The sequence below is a fragment of the Phasianus colchicus genome, chromosome 1, assembly GCF_987193195.1.
Source record: "Phasianus colchicus chromosome 1, bPhaCol1.hap1.1, whole genome shotgun sequence".
Taxonomy (NCBI): domain Eukaryota; kingdom Metazoa; phylum Chordata; class Aves; order Galliformes; family Phasianidae; genus Phasianus; species Phasianus colchicus.
The window spans coordinates 196,283,548-196,306,294 of record NC_143436.1 but is presented as its reverse complement, the minus strand read 5'-3'; the positions used below and the strand labels follow the sequence as shown (position 1 = coordinate 196,306,294).

Here is a 22,747-nt window from a genome sequence, read left to right as displayed (position 1 = left end):
TACACTCACCTTTGCTATTATCATTATTTGCAAAATATTAATCAACAACTGCACTTGGTCACAGGCACCCAGAATCTGCACGGAAGAGGCAGCAGTGGAATTACTAGGCTTCCCCACGCAGCAATTTCAGCACAGCCAGGCAGCTCACTGTCAGAACCTGGTTTTATTCTGCTTTAACCTCAGCCTTTGTCCTGCAGTTAAAGTCCTCGATGCTGTTAAAAGGTATACAGGATTTGTACACGGTTGGCATATCATGTTTTGTGACAATTTTTCACAAGCAGGATTTACTCTGTTCCAAACGACAGAAGCCACAACATGACGGACTCTGCATGTCATTTACCCACACATTTACACATGCAAGTCAACAGTCTCTGAGCAACTTCCATCGCTTTTAAAACATTCAGATGAAGCCACAGTGGTTCAGCTGGGATCCAAAATGACCGTAGTCTCTCACCGCACCGGTGCTCCGATGGCAGCGGAGGAGAACACTAAAGCACAACGATTTAAAGCGTATTGGAAAAAGTGTAGCAACATCGATATTTGTTTCAAACAGTTTGACAGTAAACACCAAGAAAACCAGGCATACATGAAACCTTTTGTCATCAGTTGAAGATTTTCCTGTTTGCATAGTGAGTAGCTAGCTCTAGGGCTGTTCTGATGTGTTGCCGTGCTTTGAAGATACAGGGAAGATAAAAGTTTGCATCAGAAATGCACTGCGCATGGAGATGGCTCCAGTGCTGAGTTGGTGCACTGAGCAGTACTCCAGGAAATGCCCCGCAGCTCTCTGCCATGGTGACATCCCACACCACCACAGTGACATCCCACACTGTCATGGTGATATCCCAAACAGTCAGTGACATCCTACACTGTCACATCCCAACAGTCATGGTGATATCCGACATCATCATGGTTACATCCCAGACCATCGTGGTGACACAGAAACAATCCTTGGTGGGCCCTGGTTTTCCTGTGGGATCGTTTCCAGTGGGATCCCTGTTAGGGATGCTGGGGGATGGGTTCTTTTAGGTCAGGAGATGATGAGGAGCTGGGAGCCCTGTGGGGCCGCTGCCCCCGGAGCAGCGCTGAAGGCTTCAGTTTAACGTCGGCGATAGTCTTTAAGGCTTCTACCTCCTCCTTGCTGTCATTGATACAATACAAAGAAGCACTTGTTCAAGCTATACTTCGTGACTACTGTGCACTGCATGTACAATAGCATTGGAAGAAAAATACTGACAATATAGAACAACATCATACAGTCATCTTGCATCATCCTTTCTTTTGGCACTTTTCCTTCGTTTCTCTCTTCTCACCGACTCCGAGCACGAACCGTTCTGTACATCTGATCCCATGCAGAGGGCTCCAAAGTGTCTGAGCTGCTTTGCAGAGTCAGGCAGCATCTTTGGCAGATTTGCTCACTGGGTGATGGCACCCCACTCCTAGGGATGTGCAGGATGGTGGGACACGGTGGGGGGACAATCAGGAGCCAGTGCTGGCCTGTGGGCTTCCCCCAGTCCCCAAGAGGAGGTGACTGCAGGAAGGATGAGGGTCAGCAGCTGCTTTCCAGGAGATGCAGACCAATGGTTGGTTCCATCTCAGGGCCTCTCCAGATCCTGTGCTGCACCCAGTGCTCAGCAAGAGGTATTCTGCTTCTCCGATGGCATTGCTTGTGGCCACCACCTGCCATTACAGCAGGGGAGGCCGGGGATTTCTGCTCTTATCAGTGAAATGATATACCACTCCTTTTTGTGCAAGCTACAGACAACATTTGGAGGTCTCCTTCCATCCCAGCGCAGGTGGGGACGGGTTTTAAGGGAGCCAGCTGCTGCCGAAGCCATGTGTTTAACACATAAATATTTATGTAACTCGTCTTTAAAAAAAAAAAAAAAAGATATTTAAGAAGACACTGGCCTGGTGCACTGGGCTCCATAATCGTTCTTAAGAGGGGAAAGAAAGGATACATTCAGTGTGGAAACCCCACGGAAATGTGAGTTTTGGTGTGCACGTTTGTTTTGAGAGTGCTGAGAACCAGAAAAGAGAAAGGAGGGAACTGTTCGGGGTTCCAGGATTAACCGTGAGCAAGAGGCAGCAACAAGATGTAAAATTAACAGGCAAATTTAACTCATGGGAGGAGAAAAAATCACTGTGAGTTTCCATCCTGAGCTTATTCTATAGAAACCAGTGCAGAGGGCAAATTCAGGCTGTTGCTGTTGATCTCCACATCACTCTTCCAGGTCAAATTGGGGCTCCAATTGCTCAGTTTTCTTCTGATTCAATACATGATTTGAGTCCAAAGAGCTGCAAGGGAGCAGGGATGGTCCCAGAGATCAGAGAGCATCCAGCTGGTGTGTGAAGGAGATATGGATACAAATCTATATATTACGGAATCACTGCTATAAGCTTTCTCAAAACAAAAAATGTCAATCTGTTGAAATATAGTATTTAAAATATATAAATTTTATCCATTAAAATATAAGTTTTCTTTAAAAAAAAAAAAAAAAATCCAGTTCCATTAGGAAAAAGCGCCAGGGTCCTTGCAGTCACACAAGGACGTGGAAGAGAAAAATAAAATCAGTTCCTTTTTTTCTTTTTGTTTTTAAAGAGGAAGACATTCAGCCATTTTTTAGATAGGAGGAATATGGGCAACGACAATTCTCTGGGATTGGTCACAGCAAGCTGTCCCATGCTTCAGGTCCATCCTGCAAAACTCGTCCCCTGGCACCAACGTTCCCCCGAACGCACTGCAAAGCAGCACCCGTAGATGAAGCTGATTCTTCCTGAGCCCAGTTCCTCACAAGAACCCAAGAATCACTTTGGATGATGGGGAAGAGAGGGAAAAGGTAGAAAAGCCCCGAGTGTGACTGTCACCAAAGGCACAACTCTACCCCACCAAGCCCAACAGCACCCCAGCCAATGGCAGCCCTGTGCCCAACCTTCTACCTTGAAGGTTTGTGTAGTGCACTGCTCACCTGAGCTGGTAGTGGTTTAAGCAGTGGGGAGGATGGCTTGTACCTCCTGCACTCCACGGCAGGAGTACTGGGCTTCCATTCCATCCCTGCTGCACTCACTGCGTGCTGGGAGAGGCCAGCTACGCTTCCTGCACTGCACCTACCCAGAGCCCACAGTGCCTGCCCCCTTCTTCCCATCATCAGAGCAGCATTTCCTTTTCTGGGCTTCAACATTTAGAAGAGAGGTGAAACCCTGGGAGAAAAGCTGCATTGTTCCTTGGGTTGCAGTGCCTGGAGGACGGCTCCAGATGCTCTCTGCCCCACCATTAACATGAACGTACAAGTTCCTATAATGCTTTTCTATAAAAACCTGATTTTACAACTTTTTTTCACTGCATTTTGCCTTCTACTTGTAGAAGACAACCTCTGATCTGCACTGCTGGTGCAGCCAGCGAGATACATTCATTGGTCAGCACTGCAGGTGGATCCCCTGATCCCTTCTGCAAATCCCAGGATGGGACCAGCCTGGTTTCCTCTGCAAGCAGAGCTCCGATTTCTTGTGGAATATGGACATGGCAATGAATGGATGAGGTCCGCCATGGAACAGCTGAGGCTGGAAGGAACTCCAGCATGGAGTAGGATGCCCAGGACCCAGGCTGCCTGTGCAACCAAGCCTTCCAGCCAGGACAACCACCAGCTGCACTGCAGTGCATTCACAGGATGCCAGACCTCTCTCAGACCAATGGACCAGCCAGGCTGGAGGAACTTTTCCTCTTTTTTATAAATCTGGAAGGACTCTGGCTTCTCTCTGAACTGGACCTCGAATGTCTTATCACTGAAATGAAAAACGACAGCGTGGGTGGAAGTATGACAAAAAATAGCTTTCCTATAAGATAATTTGATAAACCTCATCGTCCTCTAGAAAGGCAACATCGTCCACCAGTGCTACTTGGCACCCAGAGTGCTCTTCGACCGCAGCAGGTACCGATCCACCCTGACTTTCCGCCTATCCACTGTCCTGTTCTCGCTGTCGAAGATGCGCTGCAGGTGCAGGGCCAACCTCCTGTCCTCCTCCTCCTGCTGCAGCTTCTGCTCCACCTCCCGCACCAGACGCTCCTCCAAGCCCGGCTCCCCTGCTGTGTGCCTCAGTCTTTTGACAGAGCCGTTGTGCTCCAAGTGCTTTGTTTTGCAGCGTCTCTTCCGTCCCCGTCGTAACGCTGGCGGCTGTTCACTGATGATGTTCTCGACGGAGTTGCAGGTGTTGTTCTGCACGTTGATCAGCTCGCTGTTGTTCAGGCATTTCAGCTGCTTCTTCCCCGACAGGACCCCCAGAGTGCTGCTGTCTGGCATCCCCATGACCCTTCTGCCCAGCACCTTGGGGCCGAGATTAAGACAGGATTTGTCCGTGAACACGTTGGCTTTGACGTCAGGGGCTTCGGACATGCGTGCATGCAATGGGGCCGGGTTCAATCGCATCTCTGTTTCAGCACTGTTGTCTGTTGTTAAGGCCTGGGAATCCCTACTCCTCTCACTCCCTCTCTTCATCTCACTGATAGAAGGAAGGAAATCCAGCTCAGGGTGAGGGTCTCCTGTCGCATCTGGCAGCAGCTGATCATCCTGAATCTGGGAATGTTCCTTATGGGTGATGTCAGGAAGTGTAACATCCTCCCCGGGCTCTAAAGCCAGCGACGTAAGGGTCGCTTTAGAGAGAGTCTTTTTAATCTGGCGCTCCTGAAAGATCTGCTCCCATTTCTTCAGTATTCTGGGGCTGGCCTCGTAGGTGGTCGGTTTCTGCAGGCTCCGGCTGAGGTTCCTCGGAGTGGATTTTATGATGAGAGGGCTGAGGACACGGCCATCAGGAAGCCTCTTGGGAGGTGTGCACGGCGAGCAGACAATAGGCTTGAAGTGGTTGAGCTCTTCTGAGATGCTGTCATTGCTCTCGGGGCTGATGGATCGCTCTGGTCTGTGCAGGGCTGAGAGAGATGACGCGGGGTTGAGGAGTGGGCGCTTCTCCGCCGTCAGGTCCGGGGCAGAGAGGCAGCGGTTGTTCTGGGTGGAGGAAAGGACTCCCAGCAGAGGTGTTGATGCACTGGTGATGAGTGGGACCTGCAAGGCAAGGTTTGGCTGCTCAACAAGCTTGTCATGGAGAAGGGAACGGGAAAATATGGGCAAGAAGGGGAGAAATGCAGCATGGGGCTGCAGCTCAGCTCCTCTTCTATGCAGTCTCGTTACAGCACATCACCACCAACACTGGACATACAATACTGTCAAAACAGCACAGCACCATCACAGAATCACAAAATGGTTTGAGTTAGAAGGGGCCCATAAAGACTATCTGATCTTATTCCCTGCAGTGCACAGGGACACTCACAGTTCCATCAGTGCTCAGAGTCCACCACCTGACCCTGGGTGTCTCCACAGACAGGGCATCCACCACCTCTCTGAGCAACATGTGCCAGTGCTTCACCACCCTTACCAGAACAAAAAACTTTTCCTTCTATCCAATTTAATATCTGTGTCTCAAATTTATTTTAGTGTTAGAAATGCTCTTTGGGCCACTGGGATAGGGCAAATGGCAACCCCTCTGTTGGTGAAACAATGCTGAGGAGCCCCAGCACTGTCCTGGCTGCAGGAAGCTGCTCTCCTCAAAGGTATTGGTCACCAGAGGGCTCTTTGCTCCCTAACAAGGCACAGGGGAGCAAGAATGAATACTTGGCCTAGGTTTAACACACCCCTCTACAAAAAGTTGTTTGTGTGCCAGAGGCAGATCAGTGGAACCTCCATGAGCATTCCCCACGCACAGTGCCAGTGTGGGGCCAATCTCTGGCAGACCCAAAGAGCAGCATTTCTTGTCATCTCCTAATGCTGTTCTACCTGGGATGTGCCAGAACCCACCCATACATAAATCTGACATAAAAGCTGCACACAGCCAAAGGTAAATGGTTCCTACTGGCTTGTTTTGGAGTCAAAACAGGTTTGTGGGACATCCCTGCAGCACAGCTTTTATTGGGCCAGGCCCATACACCATCTGCTTGAAAAAATGCATGGCCTGGGAGGGCGGCTCAGACACAGACTCTCACTTGGAGCTCAGTCCAGTTTAGATCAGAACTGGACCAAGCTTTTAAGAAGAGACTCAAGACCATGGTCCCAGCCCACTGAGACATAAGGCCTGGTGCACAGTGTAACAGATGTCGTTAATTCCCTGGATCTGGCAGGTTTTTATTATGAGCTGTAAGGAGGTGACTGGCCCAGGGCAATAACACCACCACAAAACCAGTATCTGATATAAGCAGATTGCTGGCACTGTATGACCTCAGATAAGGACGTGACACATCAAACCTTCCCCACCGCGCGCTGTTGGGAACAGGTGGTACCTTTGTTTTGTTGACTGGGGCTGATCTCTGCCTGCTCTTTGATCTCTCCTGGATAGTGTCATTGCAGCTCCGACTCCTTTCCACCTTGGAGGTTAGGTTCCTGTAAAGCAGGAGATTGCTCTTTATCTTGGGAGCAATGTTGAATATCCCCAGCAGAAAGGACACCTGAAACCTGGGACCATGTCTCTGCAAACAGAGCCCCAAACCCAGAGGTGGGTATTTGATGGGAACAGCTGTCTGCTGCCCACCTCTATGCTGAGACCACACAGACTGCTGAATGAAGCCATCAACCAAAAGCAATTGGGGTAGATGACCTCTGTAGGTCTCTTCCAACCAAACTGTTGTATGTTATGCAGAAATGTCATGGGTGATAGCAATAGTCTTGAGATGGGTTCACATGGTTGGACTAGATGATCTTAAGTAGTCTTTTCCAACCTTGATGATTTTCTGATTCTAAATAATCTTGTTAAGAGTTGGAATAAAGCCATGAGCCCTGCAGGGCTGTGGGTGCTGCCTGCATCACTTCAGGGTGATGCCACAGCGCTGAGCAGACGCTGCCCAAGATTTTGGCCATGGAAATCTGCAGCTGAAGCTGCAGATGGAATAGCAGCTTTACACCACAGCACCCGAGTCTTCCCTACAACACCAGTCTGTGTTCAAAGGCTCTGTGCTAAATACCCTGACACCTCTACCCCTCGTAACTAATTGAGGTCAGAGTTAATGACAATGCTACAGAAGCCTGTGTGCTGCTTGTGTGAAGTCACACTGCATTACTCAGCTGCTTGCAGTGCCTCATGCAGCAGCTCTCACTGATAACTGGTTTGGGGCAGATGCTGCCTCTTAGCATGTGTGCTGGAGATAGATCTAGCACTTGAATCTAACATAAAGAATTCTTCTTTACTTCTGAGTTTTGCAACTTAAATCTACAGTTAGTGATTTTTCAGTAAATGCATTAACTCCCAGGATTTTACAGCAGGCAGGAGGTAATCAGACAGATGCTACATTTACCAATTCTTAAATTCCAGAATAGTGACTGCTTTTTTTGGACTGCAACAACCCTTTTAATTAAATTCAAAGCATCTCAGGAACATTTGGAACAACAGCAAGAAGAACAAGACAGCTACATCTGTAATGCACATTAATCAGCCTCAATGGAGTCTCATCATCTTACCCTGAAAGGAAAGCGAAGGAGTAGGCACTGGTCTTGGAAACGAATGCTGACCGATGTGTTTGTTTGCCTTGGAATGGTTCTTCATTTTCTGAATCCGAGAGACGTTCAGGAAACTGAAGTCAATCAAGGAAGAGTTAGCTGATATATACGACAAAAAGAATCACTTGGAAAGTAAAGGTCTTTCTTGCAAAGGTATTAATATTCCAAAAGCCTCTGATGTGATGAGACCTCAAGGATATAAACTATGAACGCAACCTCCCAGCAGATGCACATGCTCATGCAGTTTTCTTCACTCAAGCTGTAAGAGCTCCAGTCCCCAAAGAACAAATAATGCAAAAATAAGCACACAGCTCCTATGTACGGCTGTGATATGCCCAACAAATGTAATTTAAAGATCAAGCACTGGATGAGCAGTAAACTTGAGAAAATCCTACAAAAAAGGTACTATGGGACATGAGCCAGAGCCCAAATAATCCTCTACCTCTTAAGAGCATTTCCTATGGAGTCTCAGAACTGGAAAGAGAAATAGGGCCACACTGTAAGGGACTTGTGGAGACACGCTCCAGGAATGGTTGTGTGCCACCTCTGCATGTTCAGTGCAGCTGCACCTTCAGTCGTGAGCAAACTGGGTGGAAGAAGTGGAGACAAACCTCCAGAAAGACATTTGTGGTCATGATAAGACTTCTTAGAAGATAGGTCTTGTTAGTATGAATCTTTGTGAGCTGTTAGCTTGTATCCTTCAGGGCTATCCAGAAATCAGTCCTGGAAAGCATGTAGAGTCAAAGGAAGAAACATCTTAAGAAACCTAACTCCTGCTCCAGGGTTGAATCTCAGCAGTATTTCACCTGGTTGGTGCCTCTGATGCGGACTGGAAAGTACAAGCTTACTTACACACTCTTGGTTCACTTTGAGCACGAGAGATTCATCTTTTTTCTGCTGTTCTTCCATTTTTCGTTTTCCTACTTCCACATCGTCTAGCATGAGCTTGTGAATCAGGTCCTCAGAAGCTTTTTCTTCTTGTACCTTTTCTTCTCTCAGCTGGAAACAACGACAAAAGAAACAGCATAATTGAAATGCCTTGAGTTCCACACCTGGTTGTCAATAGTGATTTTCCAAAAAAGTTTGGCCACAACATTTAATTTTGTCTCTCCATTTCTCTGCTCTGCCTTCCTCATAAGCAATCATGGGAAGACTGTTTTCTTTCTACATCTACACAAAGCAGGGATATCATTGCAAAACAGCAAAGGCACTGTTAGATGCAATGTTTGACAATGAATTCTCTGCCAAGTTGGTTTCTAAACGAGAGAAAAAAGCTTCTGTCTACTTGTGGATTATCACACTACAAATTAATAGGGCAGAACAATGCATGCACACAATAGTTTCATGCAAGCTACAACTTTTCAGTCTTCAAATGGACTGCAACACTACACACACAACTTGCCAGGTATATAGACAGCACCACCCGAATTCACATTTGTGAGTTATGGCAATCCCCATGCTATTCAACAACTTCTGTTTTTTCATGGACGTGTTGGGATGGAGGCGATCCAGAGAGACCATCCAACCCTCTAATGGCCAACAGGAGTCCCAAAGTTGTAACTTGATTTTGAATTCTCACCTGCTTTTAGACATTTTCTCATCACTTTTAGCATCGTGGCTGGTAGCAAATCTCAAAGACTGTGAAGCAACATTGTTTTACTTACATGTGCTGTACTACAGCACTTTATGAGCCCAAATGAAGGCTGAACAAGGAATCCTACAAAACTGCCATGGTAACCCTAGCAGTGCCCTGCTGTGTTTTCCCATGAGCTCTGCACTGAACTGTGGTGTTGCTGTACCCCATAGACTGTGCTCCTTCCATTCACTGCCCCTGCTTAGAATCACAGAGTATTTCAAGTTGGGAGGAACAAACCAACTCCCAGCTCCACCCAATCTCAAACCATGTGGCTGAGAGCAGCATCCCAGTGCTCCCTGAGCTCTGGTAGCTTAGGGCTGCCCTGCTGGGAAAAGCACAACTTACTGCCCAATGGCTGCTTATAACCAGCTCAGATGGACCCTTCATCAGCCCCTCCTGGCCAGACTGTGCCTACACAGAGGCTTCAGCGTTCCTGAAGCAAAAGGTTACTCTAATGTGGTCACAGATGGATGGGCTGCAATGGGATGTGCTGCTCAGAGCCAACAAAGCCTCCTCTCCTCCTTTGCACCATCACAGAATCGTTAAGGTTGGAGAAGACTTCCAAGATCCCCAAATCTAACCCCATCCCATCCCCACTGTGCCCACTGACCATGTCCTTCAGTTCCACATCCACATGGTTTTGGAGCACCTCCAGGGATGGTGACTCCCCAACCTACCTGGGCAGCCTGTGCCAGAGCATCAACGCACTTTCAGAGAAGAAATTTTCCCTAATATCCAACCTGACCCTTCTCTGGTGCAACTTGAGGCCATGACCTATCGTCCCATCACTGCCACCTGGGAGCAGAAGCAGACCCCAACTCACTACAACCTCCTTTCAGGCAGTTGTGGAGAGCAATGAGGTCTCTCCTGAGCCTCCTCTTCTCCAGACTGAACCAACCCCCTCATCTCTTCCTTTTGAACAAGGTGTGCAGCATGCACTTGGATCCATCTGGCCACGCTGCCCAGGGTAACACCACAATACATCTCCTCCCTCATTTCTCAGCCCCTCATCTCTTCCTGAACTCAACACTTGCATATAACGCCATGAAGAGCCCACCTGGGTGCCTGGATGGAACTTCTCTTTCCACCCCACATCTATAGGTGGTGCTCCTTGACAAGTCTGACCTCTGGTTGTCAGCAGCAGGTCTGTGCTGCTGTTTCACAGTTGTGCTCAGCACAAGGATTCACAGAACGGTTGGACTGGATGGGACCTTAAGGATCATCCAGTTCCAACCTCCTGCTCTGAAATTACAGTTCTGTTTCTGCCCCACAGCTCAGTGTGGGATCTCCTCATGGTTTCCTATCTTCCTGCTAGGACAGCAGTGTCCTTCTGCCTTCCAGTGCTGATGGATATAAAGGTACAAAGCTTTCCTGGGGTTCGTGTAGTTGCACTGCAGCACAGTATGTGAAAAGAGTCGGTGACACTGCAACAACAACTAGCTTTTCAAAAAATACGCTCTGTTTTTCTTCCCTTTCTCAAGGTTAAAAAAATAAGCATGGACATGTGAGTGAACACATCTTAGAAGCTGAAGAAAGAAAACTGGCTTTACAGCGCATTACACAAAAAGCAAAGTGTAATTTTCAGATGAGGAAGGATCCAAATTCTATTGAATCTGAACCTACAGGGATGAGGGAGGGAAGAGGAGGAGGAGAAGAGAAGGCACAAAGCAGCAAAAAACCTCATCTGGGTGATGGTGGGTGTGTAGCAAATGGTTCCAAAGACAGATTTTGCTTCTAGTTTAGCGATGCTTGAAGACACATCTTTGAAATCCTGATCTATTAATAATTTGAAGCGAGAACATCATCTGACTGAGAGAGATTATTGCCATGTGACTGAGACATGGGTAGTACCCTGCTGTGCATTTTGTGAGGTTTCTGCAGTGTTTCTGTGCTTTGAGAGGCCCCTCTGGAAGTACCTGAGACAAAAGGTCATACTGAGGCTCATCATAAAGATGACTTTTTGGGGCAACTGAAATCCCACCCAACACTTCCATCCCTTCCATATGAATGAAAGGACTAGATGGGAATATTGGCTTTTTCTCCAACTTACAAAATCATACCCAATTCCCAAATGTAAAGCCACAAGCTTACATAATAACATGTAGGAAGGAATATCTAAGAATTTTAGGCAAACCCATAGGACAGCAAGTTGAAGGTGCAAGCACAAACTGTGCCAGCATGCATCACCAGGAGGCAGTCATTTCACAAAGGGGGGTAAAAAAACACGGCATAAAAGGAAAACAATTCTTGTCCTGCAGGTAGGAAGCAAGTGCTTGACTCTGAAAGCCAGGTCACTCAGTGCCGAGAAAATCACACCACAAGATGATCCACTTCCACTAAGTTTCTCACTGCAGAATGATGGCCACTACTTTGGTTTTAACTGCATGAGGAGGGAAGGAAGTCCAGAACTCAGCTTTGGAAAACAGTTCATGGGGGATGTAAAAGCTGCTGGAAGGCTGAAGACAATAAAGGTTGTCCTCATGTCACCACCAGGTGACACCATGTGACTCCAGACAGAGGAAAACCCAGTTACACACCAGCTTTGGTCCCCAAATCTGAGCCCTCTGCATAGGAGATGCTGCCTAATTCTGAAGTTTCCCCTGAAAATCATGGGCACCATATGACTCTCCCTTCCAAGAGTTAAAAGAGCCAAGAGTTAAGATTTTGCCAGATTGCAAGGGAAAAGCTGAAATTTCTGCTGTGATGGCATAGAAACCCCTCTCCCATCTCTCTATGAGCAAAAAGGGGAAGCCAACAGCCAAACATCCTCAAAATGCCAGAGGAACATTCAAGTATCTCCTTTACACAGATGGGGAAGTGAGAGGTGCTGGTGCATGTTTGTGTGGCATCTCCTTACTGAAGTCAAGCAGCAGATGCAGAGACTTCTGCAGCCTGCTGCAAGCTGACTGTGACTCAGACTGCTTATATGAACTTAGTATGTTGTATATGAAGTTAGTTGTGTGATCAGAATTGGGAAACGGTGACAAAGAACCCACTAGCCAGGAAGTCTGTCCTGCAGAGATGTTCTGCCTCAGAAAGCAGGAAAACCTGCAGAAACGATGAGCTGGCTGCCAAATCATGGTGGGAATTATCTCACTCACTTACCAGGATATTCATAATATCCTGGCAAGGTCTACTGCTAATACCTACATGAAAAGCTTGCTTTCTTCTTTAAGTAGAACAGACTCGTCCTCCAGATTCCAGCAAAAATAAATTCAATTGCCAAATACAGTGGTGCACATTTAAGTTAATTAATAAACCAGACTTTTGTTTCTAAGTGCTTAGTCTTGCACTGCTGCCTAACCCAACACCTCTTCAACAAAGTGTCTCAGTGTTGCTAGAAGAGCCGCAGCACCCGACGTACACAGCACAAGTAGGCTGGACCAAAGAAGTTTCCATTCCTTACCATCAATTAACCAAAGGTTACAATCAAAGTGATCCTAATGAGGTTGCACTACTAATTGCAGACATGGAGAAGGAAAGAAAACCCTTCCCTTTTAAAAATTCCACCTAATTCATGTGTGATTTTAATACAGGCATTCCCTGAGTAGCTGTTTACCTGAAATACCACCTAAGGTGTATTTTCCTGCTTAGTCAGTGTACGAGGTTATCTTTCCATCTAAACATTCCAGCTCTTTCTATGTTGTCGAGACCTTCAAACAAAAGCCCAAAGAAAATGTTATCAGTGACAAATCTGCTCTGTCTTCCCAGCAAGCAAACTGAACAGTGGGGAACATCCCAAAGCAGAAAGCATCATGGTGCTGCTCCAGCAGTATCGTGCAGGAGTCCAGGAACACAGTAGGAGCACAGTTATGGGAATAAAGCAATTGGGACTGGAAACAATTAGATGCTTAGCTACAGCAGTCCTTGCTTTTGCCGTAGTGTTTCTTGCTTCAAATTTCTGTACATGACAAGCCATTGGAGGCATTTCATAGAATCACAGAATCATGGAATCATGGCATAGTTGGGTTGGAAGGGGACCTTAAGGCCCCTCCCAGCCTCACTCTTACTGTGGGCTGGTTGACCCCACCAGCTCAGGCTGCCCAGGGCCCCATTCATGGCCTTGGGCACCTTCAGGAATGGGGCCCCCACAGCTCTGTGCAGCCCATGCCAGAGAATTTCAGTGACTTAGGTTCAAACGATCCCTTTTTTTAAACATACAAAATGCAAAATTCTCTACAGAATTGCCTCCAGGGATACAGATGCTCTCACAAACCCTTTATAATCGAGGTCCACCAAGGACGGTCCATCTCCAGGCTCTGGAAGGCAGCCCAAGGCAGCAGGAGCTGGCTTCTGCACGCCTGGCTGCTGCCAACACCTCCCTGAGCTGGCTGAGCAGCAAAAAGGGAATAAATGACCTTTGTTACAGAGCAGGGATGAAAAGCCCTTCAAGCCTCCTTACAGGTAGGATGGCATTCCTGATGGAAATCCATGTGATTCAGGAAGAAAAACTGCATTTACAGAGAGTACTCTACCTTCCTTAGCTGGCTTTCATATTCTTCTCGAAGTTCCCCCGGTTTGCTTAATTTGATGGGTGCTCTGAATATAAAATCTGGAAAAAGAAGAGAGAAAGGAAGCACATTTAATGTAGGGTGTTGGGCTGCCCATCTTTGCTCCTCCTTTGCCCCACTGCCCGCAAAAGGTTTTTGCAAATAGTGCTGGTAATGTGGGCAGAATGCAGCGAGCGTGTCCGCAATGCAGCTGGTGCTGGATTTTCTCAGCGCCACTATACCCACATTGCTGGCTTAGGGAGTGTTTTCTGTCCCAAAACACCACCAGTATGTTGGCCCTAAGAGATGATTTCCAATGTGGAAGTGAGCACATGGCCGGCACCTCTACTTTGCTGCAATTTGCCTGTTTTGCCACCAAATACAATGGTGTGTGTTTGCCTGTCAGCTTGTGCCTGCGGGCACAGCCCAGGACCTTGATACAGCTCCAAGCTGATGGCTGACTGCATCTTTTTGGCTTTTAAATTCACCAACAAAACCCCCATAGCTGAACTCCCAGTGATGAAGCGATGGAGTGGGAATACAGTCAGTGCCCGTGCGTACCAAACCACATGGAATTGCTGCAAGGTTTCCTTGCTTCGAAAGGGAACAAACCTCTTGCAGTAGAGTACAGACTAACAGTCTGCTTTGTCTTTGAAAAACCTTCCATTCCCTCTTGCAAGAGCTCACACCATAAAGGAAAGTGCCATGCTGGTGCCACCATGTGCCATGATGGTTCTGTGCCCACACTGGAAGGCAGCCACCAGCTGCGCTGATCACATCCTTGAGCTCCCTGTGCATGTCATCAGGTTGAATTTCCATCTGCAGTGTGCCCGCAGCAACCACCAGCTCCTGCTGGGTGCTTTAGGTTGGCTTCAGATCTTATCCTCCCTGCTAAAAAGGTGTTTCCTCCCTCCAGGGTCATAAAACTGTGTGGGTTAACCCGGGGAGACGAGTGAGCCGTAGCAATAGTCCCATCACTTGCTTCAGTTCAGCAAGACAGAAGAGATCCTAAATGATGAGACGCTTATAAAGTTCTGCTGGTTTAGCTAACACATCCAGGTGGGGGCAATTCCAGGTCCAGCATCACTATGCAGTAACTGGTATCTCTCATAGAGACACTAAAAAAAAGACAGCCCAAATTCCTAACTCTTGTTTTTAGAAATGCAAAAAGAGTCACTATCAGTGGGGCATGCTGTGCGCATCTCTGCTCCCCTGGACCTTCAATCCTACATCCTCCTTGTCCCCAGAAATACCCACCGTGCGTTCTACACCTCTGCTTCATCACATCCTAACTTTGGTGTCACCATTAATCCCAGCTGGAGGTGCTGACTCGATGCCGCCCTACATGCTGCCAAGCAGAACGATGGCAATGTGTGAGACTCAAGCAATTGCCTCTTGGTTGGCTTTGCAACAGAATTCCTGCCTGGTTCTTCTCCTGAGGGAGCTGCAGAGGAGCAGCGATGGTCTCTGAGTGAAGGGTTGCAGGGAAAGGCAGGCATTGGGATGTGGGCTTTGCTTTGAGGATGATATTCACACCAAAACCACAAGTCAACATCAGCATCAACTCCTCAATGCTTGCAGACAGGGCTTCCATCCTGTTGTGCTCAATCACAAAAATACAATGGGTTCCTGCACCATTTGAGAGGACAACACACCTTCTATTTTCTAACCTTCCTGATTTTAGCCCTCCAAAGTTGGCACTGCAGCCAGGCACTGTTCATCTGCGCTCCTGAGCGGCACTTGGAGAATATTCCATGCAGATGGAATATAAAGATGCTAAAACAGTCACCTCAGAGCAGAAAGCCTTTGGTTCCTCATCCTGCAGCCAAAGCTCCAGTCTAGGTGACCTTTGGATGTCTCTTCCAACTCATCCGCTTCTACAATTCTGTGATTCCATGAGCTCTGCTGCTTGCACAGATGCTCTCAGGAATGTCTGCCATCTCCTCTTCCCCTTTGCTCTTAGCAGAGACAATTAAAATCTTGAGATTTTCACAGCTTTTTGTTGCCTCTTCCACCAGTTGGTGTTCTGCTTTGCGGAATGAGATCTTGATGCTTTTGAAACAACTTGCTTTTGAGCAAGTTTTTTGTCTGTGAATGCAGAGAGGTTTGGAAACAGGTTTCTGATGGGAGCAATTAACTCACTCAAAGCTGTTTATTAAGTAATTACGTAAAGATATGCCAGTGGAACGCTTCATATATATCATAAACAGCCTTATGAGGACACAGAAAGGAATATTTAGGGAAGATTTCCTCTCTTTCCTGTCCCCAACCACTGTATATGAACAACTCGTGTTAATTCAATCTCACCTCCATCGCTGGTGAGATAATTAGGGGGCGAGGGGTAAACAAGTAATGACAGGAGTACATCTCCCAGGGGTGAGTGGTATTTTTCCACCTGCCGTAGACACGGAGATATCCACCCTTTATTGAGAAAATTAAGGCACTGGCAGCATTAGGGGGGATGTGTGTACTTCAGAGCAGCCTTCATACACGCACTATGCTATTGCTGTCCACATCTCACTCTGCACAGAAATGTGTAAAGAAACAAATCAAGAAAACGAGAGTTCAGGAATCAAGCATGGTGCAAAGAACTTAAATACTGGCTTCACACCTCTGTGGATAAAGAAGAGCAGGCTGGGAGGCAGGCACGTCACACGAGGTTTCCTCGTGTGGCTTTTCCCAGCTTGGCTTCCAGTTCCTGTGATAGCTGGGTATAGAATAATCTTGATCCCAGCATATGAGTAACAAAAAGGCTTTGCTTTTTCCATTCAGAATCACACAAAACCCCATCCCAAGATAGTCGGGCATAACCATTACTCAGAAAGGTGATGCACCATCTGCTGAAAAAGTGTTTTTCAAGAGATAATGATCAAGTGCCATACCAGGACAGTCTCCCACACAGTCACTAGGACTGGTTTAAGGCTGGCCCTAAGAACTCTCCTCATTACTGATTTGAATGGTAGATCAGAAAGAATTTAAGTATCATAGATGACTGGCACTGGAATGGGCTGTCAGGCACTGGAATGGGCTGCCCAGGGAGGTGGTGGAGTCACCGACCCTGGAGGTGTTCAAGGAACGTTTGGATGTTGTGTTGAGGGATATGGCTTAGCGAGAACCATTGGTGATAGGTGGATGGTTGGACTGGATGATCTTATAGGTCTTTTCCAACCTTAGTGATTCTGTGACTGCAGCACAGGAGAAGAGTGAGGCTCAATGCATGGGTGGCAACTGCCCCTGAAGGCACAGCCTTGCCATAATCACACACATTCTCACCTTTATCATAGAATGGCCTGTGTTGAAAAGGACCACAATGCTCATTCAATTCCAAGCCCCTGCTGTGTGCAGGGTCACCAACCAGCAGACCAGGCTGCCCAGAGTCACATCCAGCCTGGCCTTGAATACCTACAGGGATGGGGCATCCACAGCCTCCTCGGGCAACCTGTTCACATGTCCTCTGTTGGACAGTCTTAAATTTAACACAGGCCATCAAGCTGCCATGCATCACCCATGCTGGAAGAAAGAAATGTGCTGCATTGAGTGGATGTGGGATCACATCACTGCTGTTCACACGGCGTGGAAAGACTTTATCGTGACTGCACTGTGCTCTTGGGGAAAAATAAAGCCGGAGACAGGCTGCAGAAATGGCAGGAAATGAAGGAACCACCAGGAAATGCTCAAGACTGGTCTAGGCCGGCAGGCTGAAAGGGAAACTGCGGCCAAAACACTCAGAGGAAGGATGAGGAAGTCATGCTCCAGGCCTGGCAATTAAAAACACCCTCTTATAAAGGGATCGGTTATTAATTGCTTTACAGAGCTATTGGGCAGAAGAGGAACAAAGGCAACCAACTGATTTTAGAACAAAGGAGATTTCGATTAGACAGCAGGCAAAGTTTTCCACGCGGTCAGATCCTTAAACAAAGGTGGCCATGGAACCCCTTATGGAGGTGTTTTCACTGATGGATGACTCACATGTCTATAAGGAGGCACATCCATCCCACTTCGGTAGAAAGCAGCAGGCTTCCCACGGCCCTTCCAGAAACACCTGCTGTTCTCTTGCAGAAGTCTTCTCTGCCCCTTGACCACCTTATTACCATTCCTCATCAAGCTCTTTCCCCAAAAATTGAATTTCTGTTTCTCTGCTCACTCCTCCTTCGGTTCTCCAAGTTCCTGCAGGATATTCATAATATCTGATGGTAACATCAGGAGTGAGAGGCAGAAATTGACACGTGTGGGTGAAGCTGGTCTTGCGCTGTCTGAGATGACAAAGCTGAGTTCTCATCTGCTTTTCTTTCCACAAGATTCTTTCTATCTCGATGCCAGGTAGACTGCTGTCCTTGGAGAACACCAAACATCCTCATTTTCTTGCAGCCTGGCCTGAGCAGCTCACCAGGAGCATGGTACATGCGTCTCTGTTCATCTCGTCTGGCTGAATCTTCCAGCACCCCCTGTCTCCACGTCCTGCCCTGCTCCCAGCCTCCCATCTGCTGCACCTATCTGTTTCCAAGGCTTTCAACAGACAACTGTTTGGCTACGAGAAATGTCACTCAGCCAAGTACTACAAGCATTACCCTGTATCATTGCATCTTCAGTTCAAAATTAGTCTTACAGCAGCATCCATGGGTGCGTTTCCAGATGCAACTCATCACCAGACATGGCCATGGAGCAGGGAGATGGGCCATAGGACCCACAGGCCAACCAGGTCCTTCTGGTGGGGCAGCTGGAAGCCACCAGGAGATGGCACAGGGGCTCTAAAGGCAGACAGATCACCTTTGCCTGCTCACCTCCAGCCAGTTCTGTTGGGCAAGTGTCACAACACGGACTTTGTCTTCATACCTGTTTGTACAGCACATAACCCCTGATCCCAGCTGCAGCCTCCACAAGTCCACTGTTATGCAGGAATGCCAGTGAAGGATACAAAACAAGACTGGAAATCAGAAGCAGCTAGTTAGTGTAAGCTGGAATAATTCAGCTATGTCAACAGGTAGCATCTTTCATAGGCTTGTAATACTTAAAAAAAAGATATTAAAAAGTAGTTTCCTAAATCAGTTCTGTGGATTTCAAGTGATACAGTTAAGCATACCAGCTTCTTGCATGTTTGATAACAGAATGGTGAAGCTGGGGGCACCTCTGATCCCTCTGTCACCCAGAGCAAGATGCCCAGCCCCACACTAAGGTGCCTTTTGGAGATCACCAAGGAGGAGACCTCAGCCCCTCTCTGGTCCCTGTGCCAGTGCTTGGCTACAGGACAGTAAAAAAAAAAAAAAAAGTGTAATTTATGTGGAATAGAACTTCTTGTGGTTTAATTCATGCCTGCCACCAGGGATCATGGAGAAGAAGCTGGCTGCACTGCCCTTACTGCCTACTCTCAGGTACCTGTGCACAACTGGAGATCCTCCTGAACCTTCACCAGAACCAACAGAGACGTTGCAATGAAAACAGCAAAAGGTAAAGTAACACGAGGTGCAACCAGAAAGGCTCCTACAAGCACATCACAGCAAAAGGCAGACTAAAGAAAACATCATTCTCCTGCTTGGTGGGCATGGTGCTGATGCCAAAGGACATGGAAAAATGCTGAAATGCTCAATGCCTCCTTGCCTCAGTCTACATGGAACAGCCCCAGGAGCCCTAGATCCTGGGAAAGCCTGGAGCAAGGAAGACTCACCCATGCTGGAGCAGCAATCATATTAGGGAATTTAAACAGACTGGAGGCAATGGGACCTGATGGGTAACACTTGTGTGCTGAGATTTGGCCAATGTCCTTGTAAGACCGCTCTCCATTGTCTTTGAAAGGCCATGGTGACCAGGAAAGATTCTTGGAGCTCTGAAGAAAGCCAATGTCACTACCCTGACATTCCATCTTGACAATGAGATGGAATGACCAGCTGGTCAACCTCGTGACATCAGCAAGGTGGTGGAGCAAATGATCCTGGAAAGCATTTCCAAGCACATGATGGACAAAAAAATAACTGGGAGCAGTCAGCAGGGATTTACAAAGAAGGCAGGCTTAACTGATGTGGTAGTCCCCTGTGATGAGGTGACCACTTTGGTGGATGAGGGCAAGAGAGGATGTTGCTTGCCTTGACCATGAAGGGCCATGAAGAACATAGAAATATAAAACAACCCAAGTTGGAAGGGACCCACAGGGATCACTGACTCCAAGCCCTGGCCACACACAGCACTCCCAAACCCCAACCCTATGGCTGAGAAGTGTCCCAGTGGTCCCTGAGCTCAGGACTGTGCCCGGTGCCCTGGGAGCTGTGCTATGCACACTGTTCTCCGGGACAAAACCTCTTCTTCAACCCACCTGACCTCCCATGATGCAGATCCATGCTGTTCTCTTGGGAACCAAGATGTAACAAGCACAAACTGGAACAAGACAAGTTCCACTGAATGTATCAGAGTGGTTAAGCATTGGCACAAGTTGCCTGGAAAGGCTGCAAAATCTCCATCCTTGGAGAGGGTCAAAACCCACCTGGACATGGTCCTGGCAGCTGCCTTCTGGTGGCTCTACTTGAGCAGGAGGAGTCAGGGGCAGCTGCCAACCCCTGCTAGTCTATGACTATGATAAACCTGGCTGTAGTCAAAATAAAGTGCATCCCCTGTTCTCTCTGCTTCTAGTAGGTTATCATTTGTAATCTTCAGTTTCTGCACTATTAGCATGACTCACAGAACAAGCAGTCAATTAGCTTTACAGCTTTCAGTCTGATGCAGCCACCTGGTGCTGCTTCAGGACAGGCCTGATCTTACCAGGAACACCATTCCAGATGAGAGCTCATTTTAGCTCACCTCATTAACCGTTAATTGAACCACTCCACAGCCTTCAGCACAACCATACGTCGGCAGTTCCACGCAGAGTGCAGCAGTTTGTCCAGCACTTGGGTAACGCCATAGGCACATCCCTGTTCGGGTGCACTCTCTATGTTTCTCCATACTAAGATCCCCTGCTGTTCCCTCCACTACATTTTCAGAGTTTTAGGAGGTTCAGAAAGAAAACGATTACCGATGTGACTGCTGCAAAACACATGCATCTCGGGCAATGCTAGACAAGCAGAGACTTGAAATTAATTTGTTTTCAAATGTAAGTGTTCCTGCAGCGTGGCTGGATATTCCCATGCAGGCCAGGCCAGGGCAAGCACGGTCTTGGTGGGAGGTTTTGGGGAGGAGCGTGGCTCGGCGGCGGTCCGTCCTCCAGCTGCTTGGCGCAGCTCGCTGCCAGACAGCCCTTCTATTCATCACATCCAGCAAATCCTTCCGAATTCGCTTCCAGTGGAGGTTAGTGGGGTGAGTTCAAACCACCAATTTAAGCCGTTTATGCTCATCCTGCCAATTTCTCCTGCGGCGAATGAGAGGGTGCTGACACATGCACGAGGCGGGAGCCCAGAGGTGAGAACTGGCTGGGGCAGAGCTCAGCTGGTTTGTGGTGTCCATCTGGAGCTCAACGTGGAGCTTCCAGTGGTGGAGAAGTGCTCGTGGTGATGCAGATGATCTGTGCCAACACTGCTGCATCGTCCCCCGGAGCATCACACTGTGCTGTCAGTGCAGATAGCCTGCTCTCCATACAGGGAGGAAATGCCTTAAAAAAAAAACCCTTGGAAATGATGGATTTTCTGTCAACAAAGACTGGGACGTCCCTCAACACAAGAGCTTTCCTCTTGCACTGCAGCAGGAACTCATCCGGTGTTTACAACCCCAGCAGGTTTCCTCTGTAACCATTAACTATTTGGGCAATGCTATTACAAAACAACTGGCTGCTGGCCACTGGATGATCCAAACTGGTGCCACCTTGGCCATGTGACACTGTCCCACTCGGGACAGCCCAGTTCCTCCTGGTGCCAACAGTGAAGGAAAGGAATGGGTCCTCCTGTCACTAGCACTGCCCTGGAGAAGGGGATGGGGTGTTCTTCCATCACCAGTGCCTTTCTGGAGAAGGAAATGGGTCTTCCTGTCTCTGCTGTTGTGGAAAGGGACAGGTCCTCCTGTCTCCCACGTATTGGAGAAAGGGATGAGTCCTCCTGTCTCCAATATCTTTGTGGGGAATGGGAAGGGTCCTCTTGTCACTGGCATCTTCCCAGGGAAGGGGATGGGTCCTTCTGCCACCAGGGCTGCCTTGGGGAAGTGAATGGGTTCTCCCACCTCTAGTGCCATCCTGGGCAAGGGGATGGGTCCCACTGTCACCATGTTCTTCCCAAAGAAGGTGACAGGTCCTACGGTCTCCTATATTGCCCCAGAGAAGTGGACAGGCCCCTTCATCACCAGTGCTTCCCCACAAAAGGAGACAGAAGTCTGAAATCCTTCATCTCAAGCCGTGAACAGAGCTAACTCCTGAAATCTGGGGGGTTTACCCCTTTCCCCACACCCTCCGCCTGCAGGGGTTGACCACAGCCCCTCCACGCAGCGCACAGCTGAGCCCCTACAACTCATCGCACCTCCCACCGCACCGCCCCCTCCCTCAGAGCCCCGCCCCCTCACACAAGCCCCGCCCACCACGCAAATTGACCACGCCCCCTTTTGGCACCGCCCAGCGCCTCCCCGCACCCCCCCTCCCCCCCCCCGCTGCCGCCGCGGCGGTTGGGGCCGAGGAGGGGGGAGGGGAGGGGCAGGAGCCGCCGCCGCCGCCGCACCTGGGTCCGGCGGCCGCTGCTCCGCGCCTCCTCCTCCTCCTCCTCCGGCGGCCGTCGCGTCGGTGCGGGCCCGGTTGGCAAAACGGCTGCGGCAAAGCGGGCAGCGTAGGGCCGGGCCCTGCAGGCAGCGTTGGAAGCAGGCGAGGCACAGCGAGTGGCGGCAGGGCGGCGTCACCGCCTCCCCCAGAGCCTGGCGGCACGCCGAGCACTCCGCCTCCGCCTCCTCCTCCTCCTCCTGCTCCTCCGCCCCGGCCCGCCCTCGCCGCCTCCGCCGCCCGCCCCGCCGCGCACAGCCCGCCGCCCGGCTCCCGGGGCCCGCCGCCGCCGCCGCCATCTTCCCGCACTTTGAAGGGACAGAGCGCTGAGGCGAGGCCACGCCCCTCATGCATTATGCACGAGGCGATGCATAGTCATGAGGCAGCGCCGCCCCGAGTCGGGCCCGCCCTCGCGGTGGCACCTCCCACCTCGTTG

At 48.8% G+C, this 22,747-nt stretch overlaps 1 protein-coding gene across 1 annotated transcript; it reads right to left on the bottom strand.

Annotated features, from left to right (window-relative positions):
* Positions 1-18: 18 nt before the first annotated feature.
* On the bottom strand, positions 19-22,625 carry RNF169 (ring finger protein 169). The gene is made up of 6 exons (XM_031606121.2): positions 22,277-22,625; positions 13,641-13,717; positions 8,382-8,528; positions 7,491-7,603; positions 6,320-6,419; positions 19-5,051 (listed from the first exon to the last, which is right to left on the bottom strand). The coding sequence occupies exons 1-6, from the start codon at positions 22,608-22,610 to the stop codon at positions 3,891-3,893; spliced, it is 1,932 nt and encodes a 643-aa protein (XP_031461981.2). The 5' UTR covers positions 22,611-22,625; the 3' UTR covers positions 19-3,890.
* Positions 22,626-22,747: the final 122 nt, after the last annotated feature.